At 47.6% G+C, this 16,399-nt stretch overlaps 2 protein-coding genes across 2 annotated transcripts; one reads left to right on the forward strand and one right to left on the reverse strand.

Moving 5' to 3' along the window:
• The first annotated feature begins 380 nt into the window (after positions 1–380).
• Positions 381–9,458, forward strand: LOC106889060 (erythrocyte membrane protein band 4.2-like). Its single transcript, XM_014943735.1, has 13 exons — positions 381–534; positions 1,163–1,348; positions 2,018–2,248; positions 2,850–2,968; positions 3,676–3,798; positions 4,198–4,375; positions 4,933–5,071; positions 5,420–5,523; positions 5,837–6,079; positions 6,916–7,239; positions 7,546–7,706; positions 8,133–8,266; positions 9,192–9,458. Exons 1-13 carry the CDS (start codon positions 525–527, stop codon positions 9,340–9,342), a joined length of 2,103 nt encoding a protein of 700 aa, XP_014799221.1. The 5' UTR covers positions 381–524; the 3' UTR covers positions 9,343–9,458.
• A 498-nt stretch (positions 9,459–9,956) lies between these two features.
• CCNDBP1 (cyclin D-type binding-protein 1) lies at positions 9,957–16,394 on the reverse strand. The gene is made up of 11 exons (XM_014943733.1): positions 16,245–16,394; positions 16,105–16,164; positions 15,477–15,556; positions 14,411–14,492; positions 13,843–13,939; positions 12,586–12,659; positions 12,206–12,282; positions 11,506–11,759; positions 10,996–11,056; positions 10,831–10,877; positions 9,957–10,362 (listed from the first exon to the last, which is right to left on the reverse strand). The coding sequence occupies exons 1-11, from the start codon at positions 16,309–16,311 to the stop codon at positions 10,254–10,256; spliced, it is 1,008 nt and encodes a 335-aa protein (XP_014799219.1). The 5' UTR covers positions 16,312–16,394; the 3' UTR covers positions 9,957–10,253.
• Between the last annotated feature and the right edge of the window lie 5 nt (positions 16,395–16,399).

Here is a 16,399-nt window from a genome sequence, read left to right on the forward strand (position 1 = left end):
CCTCATTTTGAACTGGTTTCACTTTTTGAATTAGGCATAAGGGCAATGGATATATCTTGACCTTTTATTTTTTACTCCTTGAAGGGTTTAGGATCTAAGTAGATTAGAGTCAATGCTGGAGAGCAGCTCTTCAACACTTACACTTGAAGTGCATTGTGTGCATCATTTAGAGCCGATTTAAGACTTGTATTTCCTACTCTGGGGTCCTCAATACATAGCTCTTTGAAGAAATTGTCACTGTCTTTAAAGGCTTTGCATCCCACTGTGGAATTTAACCTCATCTGTAGCTAGAAAAGTTCACCACTTTCTGCTCTTTACTGTGGTCTGAGAGATAAGAGAGCAACTTCTGCACAGCAGGCCAGCCAGATAAGCTGAAGAACTGGCAACATCACGTCCCACCCTGTATCAAGAAATTGAACAAACAACTCTGCAAGTGGGTAATTTTTACAGAAAGCTGAAGGAAGGAGCCATTGCCCACCAGAACAAGCAGGAGCTGAAGACTGTCGCAGTGCAGGGAACCAGACATGGGCCAAGGTAAGCAAAAATCACTTTGGTTAGTCCCAAGCATTTGCCAGTTGTCATTCAGGAAAAACAACTGTCCCTGCTCCGGGACAGCGTTCATGAGGCTTGTAGAAGAGGTGAGCTGCTTACAATTTGCATGGAGGACTGCACAAAAAGGGGCAGCAAACAGAAGCTGGTATCAATGCCTACCTGGAGCTTGGGAGAAGCAGTGAGAGGCAGCTAAAGCAGGCGTGAGGGTTTGGAAGCAAAGGCAAGAGGGTTATTCTTAATATAGGGGAGGGGGGAACAAGGAGTTGGGGGAGGCACGCCAGGGTGCAAAACTGAATCAGTGAGATGACTACACGATGCCACTTGAGCAGTCTACAAGATCACCAGAGCAGACATCTTCACCACAGAGAAGAAAATACATGAGGTCAGAGTTGGCTTTGTAAAGCTTAAACTGGTGCAGGGCTATTAGCCACTTGGCAAAAGAACAACCAAGCTCAGGGTGAAGGCCTTTACAGTTACTGGGCAGAAAGTCTTGAAGGCACTGAGTGGAGAAATACAGGATCTGCCGTTTGTGCGCCCCAGGATGTGGCCCCAGGCCAGCCTGCGGGTAGCTCACAGCCCCAAACTCATTCTGTGTCCTCTCACACCACAGGTTTGAGCATCAAAAAATGTGATTTCAAGATCAACGTGAACAACAGTAACCACCACACAGAAGAAATCAGCACCGAAAGGCTTATTGTGAGGAGGGGGCAGCCATTCACTATCACTGTGAGCTTCTCAGCTCCAATACACAACTACCTGCAGCAGCTGAAGAGGACTTCCCTCATAGTACAGACAGGTAACGTCTTTACCATACCTATCAGAGCCCTAGTCCTCCACTCTCCTGAAGAACAGAGCTGGTGGCAAAAGCCATCTCCCAGAGCTGGCCGGAGGTGATCACATTTAGAAGTGAGGCCAGAGAACGGTTTATCTAGGGCAGAGTAGAGTCTCCTGCTGCTGGGGCTGCGGGGTCAAAACCAGATCTCTTTCCAGAAGAGACACAATAACCCATGGAGGTTCATTACTCTGATTTGAAAGTACCCATGGGATCTCTTCTCCATCTCTTTAGTTTAGGAATGTTCAAACTTAGCTATCCTGTTACAGGTGTTTTCTGTTACCAAGTGTTTTCTAGTGGGACCCCTGAGAAGGACAGCAACATCCACCCTCAACTTGTTTTACCATCACCTGAGCATTTAGCTGTGATTTTTGTTATGAGGCACTAAATCCCAGAAGCAGCAGGTCTGCACCGCTCTGGCTGTTCCTAGTTTCTACAAATCTATGAAATTCACATCCACTTTCAAACATGGAGGCCTGAGTGTAGTGCTAGCCTTAGGAAGATCCATTAGGCATTAAGACTATCTCAGAAGAAAGGAGAGCTATGGCTCCAGATATAGAAAAGATCCCTGCAACCTGCATGGTGTGAGGGTGCGTGCCTGCGATGGCCACAACCAGATCTCTTTGGCTGCAGGATTACATCCTTCCAAAGCTGATGGAACCCAGACTGAATTCCCCATCTCCAGCCTGGGAGACCAGAAGCAGTGGAGCGCAGCAGTAGAAGAACAGGACCCATGCTTCTGGACCATCTCGGTGAACACACCTGCCAACGCTCCCATCGGCTACTACACTCTGCTTTTACACGCCTCCAAGGCTCACTGCCTCCTGGGCAACTTCACCCTTCTCTTTAACCCCTGGTGCCAAGGTACGTGGTCAGAAACAGAAAGACAGACAGGGACCAGGTCACTTCACAGCTTTTGAGCTCTGGTGCTCTGCCTCCATGGAGGTTGAGGCTAGGTCACCTGGTGCTCCCCACCACTCCTGCCCTGCTCCTCACAGCACCTTAGGAAGGAAGTGGGGGCTGATAAAAGCTGAAAGCTGCCTTCTTCAGCACTTCTGCCTCCTTCCTGGAGTACCCCACTGCCAGAGCTCCGTCCTGCTGCTAAGGGAAAAATGTTTGATACAGCGTTTCCTATCAGAAAGATTTTAAGATGAGTCAAGATAATAATTGGTCTGATTAAGGCCACTGTATCTTTCTTAGGAATAGAGATGTTGACAGCCAGGAGAGTAAAAGAGCTGGCTGGTGCAATAGCCTGGGTCTGGAGGAACTTTTTGAACACGGAAACAGAGATGACAATTAAATTCTTCTTTCCTGCCTGGTTCAGAACCTGTGGTATTTTTCCAGGGCAGAATGTCAGGGACTGCCCAAGTCCCTGGAGTGCAGTGGAGTCTGCTGATGTGAGAGAGATGCAAGTGCATCTGGCACCAGCAATGATTTCTTCCTGACGCTTTTTCCTCTAATCTAGATGATGAGGTGTTCTTGGCTAACGAGGCACAGCGGCAGGAGTACATTTTAAACCAAGAGGGTATCATCTACTGGGGGACTGAAAATGCAGTCCTGGCACAACCCTGGGACTTCAGTCAGGTAAGCAGTGGCCAATACATCTGTGCTGTCTTACAGCCACCGGCAGAGGAAGGGTGTATATGTCCCAGGTGTACAGGACATTACCCGTTCCCATACTGTGATGAAAGAATTTACTCTCTGCACTCACTGTCTACATCTAAGACTGTGCAGGAGAACGGGGACCTGTGTATGAAGTAATCCAGTATACATAATTTTAGCTACCTTCTCAGGCTGTCCTCTATGAAGAAATGCATTGATTTCTATCTAGGCTTTGTGTGCCTTCCTTTCATCAACAAACATAAAAGCATTTAGCAGACCTGAGTAATACTGTCTCTATTTCACAGGTAAAGTGAGGACAAGTAAAACTTCCCATTTGCCCAAGGCCATCTGACACAGCCAGTGATTAGAATGGAATTTTATTCCACTTTAGTGCCACCAGATCTCAAAAGTACCTCTGTGCCAGCCTAGAGAGTGCTCCAGAAAAGCATCAATTTCCCTCAATGGGGGGATGCAACATCATGTTAATGCATTTCCCACCCTGCTACAATAAAGCTGTAGGTCTGCCTTTACTATGTTGCGTTCCCCCTCCAAATCTCCGGAGCTCTCTTCCGCAGCCCACTCCATAAGAAAGGGACAAATCATCTGCACAGTTACAAACCCTGGCAGGGAGGACTCCAGAGGACAAACCCTCAGGCCAAGTCTCCTAAAATGATGCGTTCTTGTTTCAGTTTGAGAAGGATATTGTTGACATCTGCTTCTTGCTGCTGGATGTAGGCGAACGCCGTCAGCAAAACAAGGATCACGGCCAGCGCAAGAGCCCCGTGCACGTCTGCCGCACGGTCGCTGCCATGGTAAGGAGAGCAGAGAGCAGCCCCGACCCTGGCAGGGAAAACCCAAATGCACAGGGAAGGCCAGCATCTTCCCAACCCCAGTTTATGGCAACCAAAGAGGAAGCCTGCCCAGGGCTATTGCAAACAACCCCTCCTGCCCATCTCCAGCCCTTCCTGATGTTCCTGCAGCAGAGACATAGAGCTGCAGGAGTTTCTTAGCAGTGACAGTACACTTAAAGAATAAATCTCAGGGGAGACTGTTGCACTTGTTCTACTCAGCCATGACCCTCATGCTTTGCACACAAAAAAATACCGTTTTGGCTTCATCTGCCTTGGGAGTAGCTTCATCAAACAGGGTGAGGTGTACCTAGCAAAGAGAGGCAATTCCTTAATCCATCTTTCTCTCCTCCTTCCCTGCAGCTAAACTGTGATGAGCTTAGAGGAATCCTGACAGAGTACGGGACCGGGCAATACTCTAACGGGACACCCCCTTCCAAGTGGCTGGGAAGCAGCCCCATCCTCCAGCAATGGGTGGCATCGCAATGCCAGCCTGTCCGCTACGGGCAGTGCTGGGTGTTTGCTGCAGTCATGTGCTCAGGTACAGTGGTGGCCAAAGAACTTTTGTGTCGAGCAAAGATTTATTTGGTCTGCAGAACCTCTAGCATAATCCTAAATTCCTGGATTAACAGAGATCCCAGTAACATAACCTCTAATCCTTAGGTGAGATGCTCAGTTTCCTCATGAACATTCAGCATCACTAGCTTTGATGTAAGATAACAGTACACACCATTCACTTAACACATCTTATTTCCTGAGGGGGCAATGCCTCTTGCAAAGTCCAAACAACAGGTCCGGTGCCATTCCTAGAACTAAAAAAAGGCTCTACATCTCTCAGCAGAGGCATCTTTAGGGCAGGACACACAACTGATTCACAGCTCTTTCTTCTGCACAGTTCTGAGGTGCCTGGGAATTCCTACCAGGGTGGTCACAGGCTTTACGTGGGCTCACAACACTAACAACAACCTGAGTGTGGACGAGTATTACGATGAAGATGGGACACTACTTACACAAGACCAAAAAAGACTCTACATCTCTCAGCAGAGGCGCCCTTAGGGCAGGACACACAACTGATTCACAGCTCTTTCTTCTGCACAGTTCTGAGGTGCCTGGGAATTCCTACCAGGGTGGTCACAGGCTTTACGTGGGCTCACAACACTAACAACAACCTGAGTGTGGACGAGTATTACGATGAAGATGGGACACTACTTACACAAGACAAGAGTGCCCGTGTCTGGTAAGAAAATGTGCCAGGGCCCAAGCAAGAATTGGAGCCAATACCTGGATCTAGGGAGTGATAGAGGGTGGAAAAGGGAGAGGTGAACAGCCGCAGGGAGAAGGACAGGGACACCTCAGCTGAGATTCTGTCTACGTAACGTGTTCTTGAGGAATTATCACAACTCAGACTGAAGAGTGCCCTATTACTAGGGCTCAGTCCAGCTGTGTCAAAAGCCACAGTCTTTGCTCTCCTCCACGTGCACTAAGCTCTTTTAAAGGAGCATTAATTGGCTGTGGTTTGGCTAAAACTTCACTGTACCTCAGGGGTCAGTCCCTTGGTATAAGCACGTGATGTTGTCTCTTGCAGGACCTTCCACGTGTGGAACGAATGCTGGATGGCTCGAACGGACTTGCTACCAGAGTACAGCGGGTGGCAGGCACTGGATGCCACCTGCCAGGAAAAAAGCAAAGGTAAGATATCAAAGACGGGATTGAGGGGTGTGGGAGGGAGCGGAGCAGGGAGCAAATAAAGAAGTTCAAAATTCCTCCCTCCCCCAACTCCCCATGGAAGGATGCAAAAGAACAGAGACTCACCCCGTTGACTTTAAGCACTGAATCATCATTCATCTGTTTGGTTTGTGTAGCTCTAAGAGCTCTGTCACAGTACTGCTCCCTAATGTCCTCCTAAACTAGGTACTTCACCGCTCCCAGTATAAATCTAAACTAGGCACAGGTCTAGCTGGTAAACCATCTGAATCTTAACTGGGCCACATTTTCTCTTCAGGTCCATCCTTCTGTGGGCCAGCCCCTGTTAAAGCCATCAAGGAAGGGGACACGGACATCAATTACGATGTCTGCTACTTCTTTGCTGCCATCAATGCCAAGTGCCAGGTCTGGATACAAAAAGCAGATGACACCCTCAAGCCAGCTTTCGGCAGCACAAAGTACACCGGCAACAACATCAGCACCAAGAGCGTGGGCAGTGAACGCTGTGAGGACATCACACACCACTACAAGTATCCTGAAGGTATGGGGGAGGCAAGTGGCTGAGCAAGTTCCTTGTCAGCATCAAAAGTGAAGAGTAACGGACTAGAGAGCAGAGCCCCAGAGCACGTGGGTCATCCACTTCTCCCTGCTTCCCCTCCCTCAAGAGCAGGCCACCACCTTATTCAGATTTCTGTCTACAGAACCAAAGCACAGGTCCTACCCCAAATTTCATCCTGCTTAATTACATTAACCAGCTCTCTAGAAGGCCAGGCCTTTCTTCACCAGGCACTTTCCCGTCTGGAAAACCTTCTTTCCTGATTTCTGTTACCTGTACACTCTGAACATTCACCTCCCGTTACCCCTGTAACATATAAAGATATATTTCAGCCTCCAGCTTTCTGAAAAGGACAGTTGTGCTCCCAGATATTGTCTAAATCCCTCCCTCAAAGAGCAGCTCCCCCTTTGGAATCTATTACTGAGTGTTGGTTCCCTGACCCAACCCTACCACCTTATCTCAGCCTGCGGCACGTTGTCTCCTTGGCTGCAGTCCATCCTGAAAGAACACAGTGCTGAGCCCAGCTACAGCCACGGTTCAAGAGGCAACTGCCTCTTACTCTGACAGACAGTACCACCAAGGTGCTTTAAAAATGATGACAAATCTTTCCCAGTAGAATCTTTCAGGTGCATCCAGTGAACGTCATGTCAGCTGGAATTCTCAAACTGCTCCAACCAGAAGCACAACAGGGTTATGTCTCTTGGAAGCCGTTATCTGCAGTGCTGCCAGGATAATTCAGCACCAGCCCTCTGCATTTACTGCTTCACAAGAGTAAACAGGAAAGAATACTACAACATGTGCTCCCTTTTTTTTTGTGACAGGTTCTCTTCAGGAAAAAGACGTACTCGACAAAGCCTACAGAAAGATAAGGAAACTTGAGACAACCAGCAGCAGCAGCAGCGAAACACAGTTTACCTTCATTCCTACTGCCTTTGAAGAGCCAGTCAACCTTTTCATCCACCTCCAGTCAAAGAGTTCTCTGACACTGGGACAAGATGTTCCGCTTTCCATTGAAGTGTTTAACCACAGTGGTGGAGAAAAGGCTACTCACCTGGTAGTTGGGGTCCAGTCTCTACATTATAATGGTGTGCCCATTACGCAGCTTTGGAAGGAAGAGTTTCATTTTACCCTCAAAAGCAATGAAGGTAAGGACTCCAGGGGGTGCATGGCTGGAAAAGTGTATCTAGTCCTCCTGCTTCAGGAAAAATACACTTAGCCACCTAAATAGATGATTGTAGGTGATTGAAATAAAACACTTCAGCAACATCACCTTAGAGATCTTGAATCTGCAGATCCAGTCGTGATCACTTAAGCTTTTAAAATGCTGCAGCTTTTAGTGCAAATTTGTGCAGACTTAGTGCAAATAAACACTCCCAGGTGCCAGGCAGGCTAAGACCAGACTGTACTTGTCACCTGCATCATCATCTGTATTTGACCACTCTGTATTCCAGTGAACAGCCTGCAGGTCTTTGTGCCTTACTCACGGTACAGAACGGATCCGGGAGAGAACCACCTGCTTCGGCTGACGGCTGTGCTGAGGGACGAGGACTCCTTCTACATCTACTTCGCACAGGAAGAGATCAGCATTTGTGGGCCCCCTCTTACTATTGAGGTTAGATCAATCTATCATTCTGTTACTACAGCAGTGAGAAAAGAGCTTGTGGCCATAAGCAGCAAAATAATTCTGCTGGGTTGAGTGTGTCTCCTCATGCTGTCTGCTTTCAAAGCACTTGAGACATCAGTTTGGGAAAGGCAAGTTGTGCCACACTGTTGTATACAGTACTCCCACTTCTACCTTGTCTATGTGTGAGCATAAGGAAACCCTGATGACTCCTAACTCACTCACCAGTCTGGAAATCAGAGGCTGCAGAAGGAAACTGCAGTAGCACACTGTAGTTGAGAAGAAAGTAAGCTGGACTTTGCCTCTTCTGGCAGCTCAGGCTGAGAGGTCTGGCACCAAGAAATCATTTATCTCCCTTTAGTGACAGAAGAATCCTTTTCCTTCTCTCAGTTTCAGCTCATTTCCTTCTTTCAACAGTTTCCAGAAAACATGGTACAGTATCAGCCAAGCACAGCAAAGATCAGCCTCCTGAACCCTCTCACCGAACCCCTGGAGAAGTGTGTGATAGTGGTTGCAGGACGAGGGCTCATTTACAGACAAAGGAAGTACAGGTGAGTGCCAACTGATTGATCTAAGAACGGTGAATGGAAAAAGAGACAAAAAACAAGCTAGAGAAACCTTGGCACGGGGAAGGGTCTCCCCAGAAATAAGCAGGCAAAACGTGGCAGGAAGAAACTGCTACAACGTGAAAACCCCAGGCATCCCATCCTTTATTTACAGATAACACAGAAGATTTTCACATCAAAAATGAGAAATGCCAGATAACAGAACTTTGAACAGATGTGTATGTAATACATAAGTTGAAGCCAGTATGACATTTGTGAAAGCTTCAACCCCAAAGGCCTAGACAGCAGTAGGAAAGCCCCCTGCCAACAAACAGGATAACAAGCAAAGAACCACAAGACTTCGGCAGAAATACACATTAACTAAGACAAGTTATAGGTCACTGAAATGAGCTATGAAATTTAGAAATTATTTGCTGTTGAGCAATCAATTGCTTTTTAGCTATCCACTTGAACATCTGTAAGTGGAGTAAAACTCCACTTTTGTGACACATCTTTCCACCCATTCCCAACTGTCAGCACTAAAGACAGTCCCGGGGTACAATTTTAAGTATTGAAGAAGCAGGCAAACCTGAATTAGCCAAGAATCACCCAAAAAGGCATGCTCTTCTTCACATGAAAAACAAAAAAAACAAACCCAAAACAATACAGTTCTCTCAAGAAGCTGCATTAGGACAAAGTAACCTTAGATGCCTCCAGAGGGAGTTTGACCCTTGAGTCATATCTCCCTCCCTACTACTGTCAGATCACAGTTCTGCTGTGGTAGTTTAGATAACCACTAACCTAATTTTTTTTTCCCCCCTTCCATTTTCTTTTGGCACCATACTCCTGTAAAGCAAATGCATCTCCTGGTCCCTGGGAACTAGAAATACAAAGAGATGCGCTTCTTTTATAACCCCTTCTTGCATTTCAGGCTGGGCTCCGTGCAACCTGACAGCACTCAGGAGCTGCAAATCCCATTCACCCCCATCCGAGCAGGGCCCCGAAGACTCACTGCGCGTCTCACCTGCCTACAGCTCCACAACCTGAAGAGCTACAAAACTATAGACGTCGCTGCTGCCTGATGCCCGACTTAGAACAGGTCCTGCCATCCTGTTTACAAAAGAGTGGTCGTGATCTGTGCTCTGATCTTAGGCAAGCATAGATGTTAACAGTTTAATTAAAGTTATATTTAAAACCATGTCTGACTGATTATTTGCACAAACTCAACTTTCTCCCCCACTCTCCAGCTTTATAAGTTGATCCTTACTGTGACAAAGATGGGTTAAATTCTCAAGCAGATCCTGCATTTCTCACCACACAAATGTGCTGAACCCATTGCTTAATCTTTTTTTTGCACGGGTAGGGAAAAATAAGGCCATCCTAGAACTTTGAAGTGATCATAGAGGTAGCATTTCTCTAGAGATAAACTCTTAGACAGATCCTTGATGTTGGTATAGTAGTAAATAATATTTTCTACTACTTTCTGAGGAAATAGAAAAGAGAAAGTTAGTTCACCCTTCTCCGAGGTTAGATTAACTTTCTGAGGAAAAGTTAGTTCACCCTTCTCCGAGGTTAGATGGGAAATAGCAGCAGTGCTGCATATTTTTTAATGGTTCATCAGGCTGCTTGCAAAAGAAGCAAGACCCTTTCCTTCAGTATATATCCTCTGCCACCTGAAAACAGATAAAGCCACTCATGCAAATCTAGTAATATTTTATTGTTCTCTGAACCCCGTAGCAGGTGTAATGTCTGAAGAACGGGGCATGTTCACAGCATTAATATGCAGCACTGCACCATTCCAGGAATCCAAGCAAAACAACACCTTCTGCAATAGCAAAGAGCAACTTCCTGGCAAAGTTTTACCAAGTGGCAGTAAAGTTCTCTCCTAAAAAACATCGTTCTCATCATTATCTCAGTAGCTGGAGAGCAGCAAGATTCACTGGAAAAGCATATGCCAGAGCCAGTGACAGCAACACGTGTAGGCATGGAAGAACTAAAGTTGACCCTGTGTGAAGTTCTTGATTTTGTTCATGTTGTGATCTACTGCATCAGTTAGAAACTGCACCCAGCCTTCCTCTGATGGTGGACATACATGGCTTGTCCTGCAAAAGTGGAGGAAATTCATTAGGAAAGCCTCCTGGGTGCCTTATAGCTATGCATCCAGACAGCACATGGGTATTGGGAAGTGCTGAATCACCACAGTGTTAGGACTGCTATAGCCCCAGAGTGCTTTGAGCAAGGAAGAACTCACATCCACGTCTCTTGTCCCAAACCTTAATGCATCATTAAGACAGGACTGCTATAGCCCCAGAGTGCTTTGAGCAAGGAAGAACTCACATCCACGTCTCTTGTCCCAAACCTTAATGCATTTGTGTATGTCTTCAGTGAGAACCACTTTCATCCCTACCATCCTTTTCTTACTCCCATCCCTTTGTGACTGAATAACATCACAATTTTACCAAAATGCCAGCGTTTACTGTCTAGAAATGAGTCATCTTTGACAGGAGGCAGAAAGATATCAACCTTCATGGCAGGGAACACACACTCGTAAAACCGTAACTCATACTCACTTTGTAATCTCCAAGACCTTCTTCAATACCGAGGCCAACTTAGCAGCCTAGAAAGAAACAAAAGGGAAATAAAGTGAGCCAAAGTCACATAACCACTCCAATTTGATTTCTTCCCCTTCTCTATAGCCAAGTGAGCAGACCCACGTGCAGGCTGCAGATACTTACGTTGAGTCGCACGGCCAGCTCATTGACAGGTGGATACATGCTCAGTGCCAGCTCGTCGACACTAGAAGAGAAGAGGGGAGCAATGGAAGGAAGGCCACGACAGCACAATTCATGGATCCTGGTCAAAGCCTACCCCCACCCTGAATTTAAGTCCCACAGCGTGTGACAAGCAGACAACATCAGTCATACCCATGGGATGCTTCTCACCGCCTTCTCAGACATCCACATTCCACTCTCACCTCAGAGTGAGACACGGCCTCAGCTCCACCACAAGCTGCAACACATGTTCCTCTCCTAACTTACACAACTCTCAACAGCCTATGCCATAATAGTTTTTCCACCACCTGCTCACACCTTCAATATCACAAAGGTTTTCTGCCCACCACACCAGCTTCCACCACCTACTCACACCTTCAATATCACAAAGGTTTTCTGAATCCATTCTCTAGAACTCAAGAAATACAGGAGCTGCTCTGGAGCAAAAAGTGGCACAGGGAGTGACCTGCTTACCTTGGACTGATCTCATTAGCAATGTCTGCAAGATCATCCAGTTGAGCGATCTGCTCCGGAGAATCAGCTTTGCCATATGCCTTTACTACACCCAAGACCTTCTTCAGGCAAGCTTTAGAAGCCTTCATCAATCCCATGCAGGAGCTAAGCAGCTTCCGGTCAGCTTCTGACCAATATGTATCTCTGTTGCCCCGAAAGCCCAGCTCTTCATCTTCCATGATGTCACTGTAGGGGTCTTGCCCTTCCGCCAGGGCCTGTGAACACAGATGCATGAAAGCTCAGAGCCTAACATCAAATCCAGCAACACCCAGAAGAAAAGGGAAAACCTATTCTAGAAATCATGCAAATAATTTATGGAGGAATCTCTCTCCAACCAGCATCTCTGTTGCCAGCTTCTGTTAACCCAACCAGGACTAGATTAAGAAAAATTAATCCCTCACTCCAATTCAACAGAGCAAACAGCAAGAACCTGGGAAATACTGCCATTCTGACAACCTAAACCATGCCACTGCCCCCCCCACCCCAATTCAGGACATGGCTTTAGAGAAACCTCATATAAAAGTAAACTAGGCTTGAGTTTAAAAACTTCAGGCATAGCACAATAGCTCGTATCAACCTAAATTTAAAATCAAAGCCTGTATATAGAACAATTCCCATGTTCCATCACCATAATCCATCAAAGGCTTAGGGGCTTCCTTACATTTTCCATTTCCTCCACAGCATCCTTGACCACACCTAGACATGCTGCCAGAGCTGATGCAACTGCTGCCTGGTTATCTGCAAAAGCAAAAGGACGAATACTGTGGCACTGCACTAATTCAAATCAGCTTGCGACAACGTTCATCTAGGTCTGAGATGATTAGATCTTGAGACTATAGGATCAAACTTTTTGCAGAGCTCAGAGCTGCACTCTTGCCATGCAAAGAGGCCAGCCTGGCTTCCAAGCTTATACACTTCAGGAACAGCTGGGTTTTGCAGAATGAGCAAGCCTTCATTGTACTAGCCAGAATGCCTCTTTGCAAGGGCTACTGACATTCCAAGACATGTCCTAGTTTTGTTGTTCTGCAATAGAATACTCACCTCGTGGCAGGCTGGACACTTGCTCACAGGCTTCCCACACACCCCCAGTTGATATAAGCTGTTCCTGAGACAAGCTGAAACAAAACAAAGCTGCCCAAAGTTATACTCAATAACAGCTCTCTGCTAGAGGGTTTTTATTTACCACACCAAAGATGACCCACTCCAGTAGAAGCTCTGCCGGAAAGATGTCACCAACCAACCTGTCACTAGTATCTCATGTCTGTATAAAGCAAAAAGTGCTATGGAGTTTAATTAGCTCTTGGAATAAGAAGTGGGAGCCTCTTACAAAAGCCTCTCAAGGTGCTTAAGCATATTATTTATCTTTCAGAATCCATGCCCATCAGAAGTCTGCATTAGAGATTGCTGACCTCTGCCTAAGGGCACCCTAAGGGTGTGCAATCCGTAACGAGAGGAAGCAGCCCATAGCAGTCCGGTAATTACCTTTATAAAGTTGTGCAACCATTGCGTGTAACAGTTCCCTCCAAGGGCAAAAACTGCCCAATGGTCCAAATGCTACCCAGCACCTTCATGGGAATCCTGCTCCCAGCATCTTTCCTTGCCACAGACAGGATGAAAATCTATTCTCCATGTAGGCAAGTGTACCTGCCTCAGTCACTGGGACGAGAGGGTACTGTCAGGGTCTTGAGTGTATTTCATCCTCCTAGGAGTTAAGTTTGCTCAGGTGAAGAGTTTAGTTGGCTTAAACACAAGGTCGGCTCCTCTGCTGACGGGAAGTACCTTCTTACCCTAGACAGTGCTTTTACCCTGAGGCTGTTTCACAGGGCCCTGAGGGCCCTGTTTGTGCTACACACAGCTGTGTGGCAGTTATGTCTACACCCAGTCTCATACCCCCTTGACTCTGACCTGGATCCTCACCCACTGACTTGACCTTCCTGCCTTGATCTCAGACCCGACTCATCACAACGACGTGCTGGGCAATCACTGGATGGTGCCTGATGCTGGTTACTCTCTCTGGACCTGACCCTGACTTGCTGGCCTGACTTTCCAGCTTGACCTCACTGCTACGGGCTTGTCTGATCAACTGGACTCTCAACTGAGCCTCTCTGCCCTCACCAGCACTGCTCTGCTCACTCACCCACTGGGGGACAGGGCCTTTGCCTCTTCCTGCCTCGTAACAATGCTCTGTTTCTGCCTCCTCCATTCCCTTAGGAAGCAGTCTGCACTTGCTGCTTCCTAACAAGTATAATTTTAACTTTTTTTCCCCTCCCTTTTTTTTTCCCCCTGGAAAATTACTACCTCTCCAACGGAGCATTGAGAATTGTTTCTGTGAGTTGGATCATTCCTTCCACTACTTCAGTGGTAGCATCTCGTACCATCTTCCGAAGAGTAGTACCTGGTTGAGATTGAAAAAAAAGCAAGAAAGTTGTCACAAAGTCAGCAGTGACAGGAAGCAACTGTTGAAGATGAACACAAAGACTACTCTGTTTGCACAGATACACTGTATAAATGAAATTACAGGTATTTTGCAGGAAGCAACATATTTCCCAGTTCCAGAACTTTGGACAAGAATCTCAATATTTTATACGTATGAATGCTCAATCAATACAGCTTCCTACATTATCACTCTTTCACAGATGGAAATCTGCAGGAGTATACAGAGATGTGGTTCACTCACAAACATTCTGCAAACCTACAGAACAGTTGATAATGGAACTACCTGCTCCCGATAACTTGCTTTCCTGCAGATGCCAGATCTCCTATTAGGCTCTGAAATATGGAACCCATATACATACACAGGCTTCAAAGAGAGGTGAAGGAACCACCACCCTATGTAATGGTGACCACCCTGCTGTCACTATCTCACCTTGGCCCTTGGGGAGCCAGTAGTACACTGTGGCAACTGCAAGAATGGCATTTTGGACATCTTCACTCAGCTTCCGGCAATCCTGAAAACGGACAGGGAAAAGGATTAACTGTGAGCAGTGCACGGCTGCACCGCATTTAGAAAGTCTCACAAGCAATCACATTCAGATTGCTTTGAGAAAAGGGAAGCTCAGTAATGGCCATCTTGCTTGAGAAACAAATACAGCACAAGAAGCAGATACAGTAAGCAAGATGTATACAGAATCACAGGATGCTATGGGGTTGGAAGGGACCTCTGGAGATCATCTTCTCCAACCCCCTGCCAAAGAAGGTCCACGCAGAGCAGGTTGCACAGGAACGCGTTCAAGCAGGTTTTGAATGTCTCCAAAGATGGAGACTCCACCACCTCCCTGGGCAGCCCGTTCAGCACCCTGAAAGTAATGCAGTTCCTCTTCATGTTTAGATGGAACTTCTTATGTTCAAGTTTGAGTCTATCTCCTCTTGTCCTGTCACTTGGCACCACTGAGAAAAAACTGGCCCCATCCTCTTGACACCCACCCTTTAAGTATTTATAGGTGTTGATAACATGACGCTTTTGATACATCAAAAGCTGCATCATGATTTGGTGACAAAACACACGCTGGTGTGGTTGTCATGCATCAGAGAGGAGGACGTAGCTTAGATCATTATTCTGAACTGGAGAGGTTTTTTTGTCTCCTCCAAACACAGGTGTGATAAACTTCTCTCAATTAACAACAAAAATATTGCATATTTTTTGTTAGATCTAAGGTCTGTGTTGTCCAATATGCTGTCTCTATCAGCAACCAGCTGATAGAGATGTTAAAGGAAAGGATGTAAGAATACTTCCATTTGGCATGCCTTACAGAAATTAGTTCTCTGGGCAATTCTTGAATTGGATTAATACATTCTGCAATGCATAGCTCATACTGACCAGCCTCGTTTGTGCTGAGCCAGATGACTTTGTTTTAGGCAAGTGAACCACAAGATACCCGAAACTTGTCTCACACACAGCAGTATCACAGTCTGGGGGAGGGGGGTTCGCTCACCTCTGCAGAAGTCGGTGGAGACCCTGAGAATGCCAGACTCAGCTTTGTAGCTTCCTGTGACGTTACTTTGAATGTCTGACCTAGAAAGGATTCAACGGGAGCAAAAGGATAGAAAGTAGCTTGGATAAAAGAGAACAGAGCAGCTAAATAAGCAACACCTCTGGTGCTACTTTGCCCTGCTGCTTGGTTACCATTTCTCCCTTCCAATACCAAAACATAAACTAACTCCCACTACAGAAGAAGAAATACTCCGTTCTGCGTTTGTGCCATGCACCTTGCCTGTGTCCCACCCTACTGTTTTCCCAGTGGGCAGCGATGGCCACAACCAGGGTTTGTGCCCGGGTCCCTGGCAGCTTCACCGGGATGTGCCGTGAGGCTTCAACGGTGACTAAAGGCCTTGGAAAAAAACGAGCCGTGATGACTGTTCGCTCCTGCCCGCTGCTCCGCCAACGCCCTGGCAAGGGGCCGGAGGCCCGCTGGGGATCCCGCAACCCGGAGCCCTGCCCGGCACCGACACGGCGGACACCGGCCTCCCCCCGCCCGGAGCCGCTGCCCGACCGGCCCACGGCCCGCTCCGGTGTCGGTCCTGACCCTGCCCGGCCCCGGCCCGCTGCCCCCCGCCCCGTACCTAGCGCGTCCCAGAAGCGCGGCAGCTGGAACGGATCTCGGCCTTCGCCCGGTTCGCCCTCTGTAACGGCAGAGAGAGACCTCAGCCATCGGAGAGTCGGCTGGGCCCGGCCCGGTCCCCGCCCGGCCCCGACCCCCCACCTCGCAGCCGCGCCAGCACGGCCCGCAGAGCGCCGCCCAGCTCCCGCAGCTGCTCCCGCGCCTCCATGGCGGCGGCAGCACCGGCCGCCGGCACCCACCGCTCCCTCACCGGCCCCGCGTCACTTCCGCTTCCGGAGAGCGGCGGAAGTGACCCC

Source organism: Calidris pugnax, unplaced genomic scaffold, assembly GCF_001431845.1.
Source record: "Calidris pugnax isolate Ruff unplaced genomic scaffold, ASM143184v1 scaffold118, whole genome shotgun sequence".
Classification (NCBI taxonomy): domain Eukaryota; kingdom Metazoa; phylum Chordata; class Aves; order Charadriiformes; family Scolopacidae; genus Calidris; species Calidris pugnax.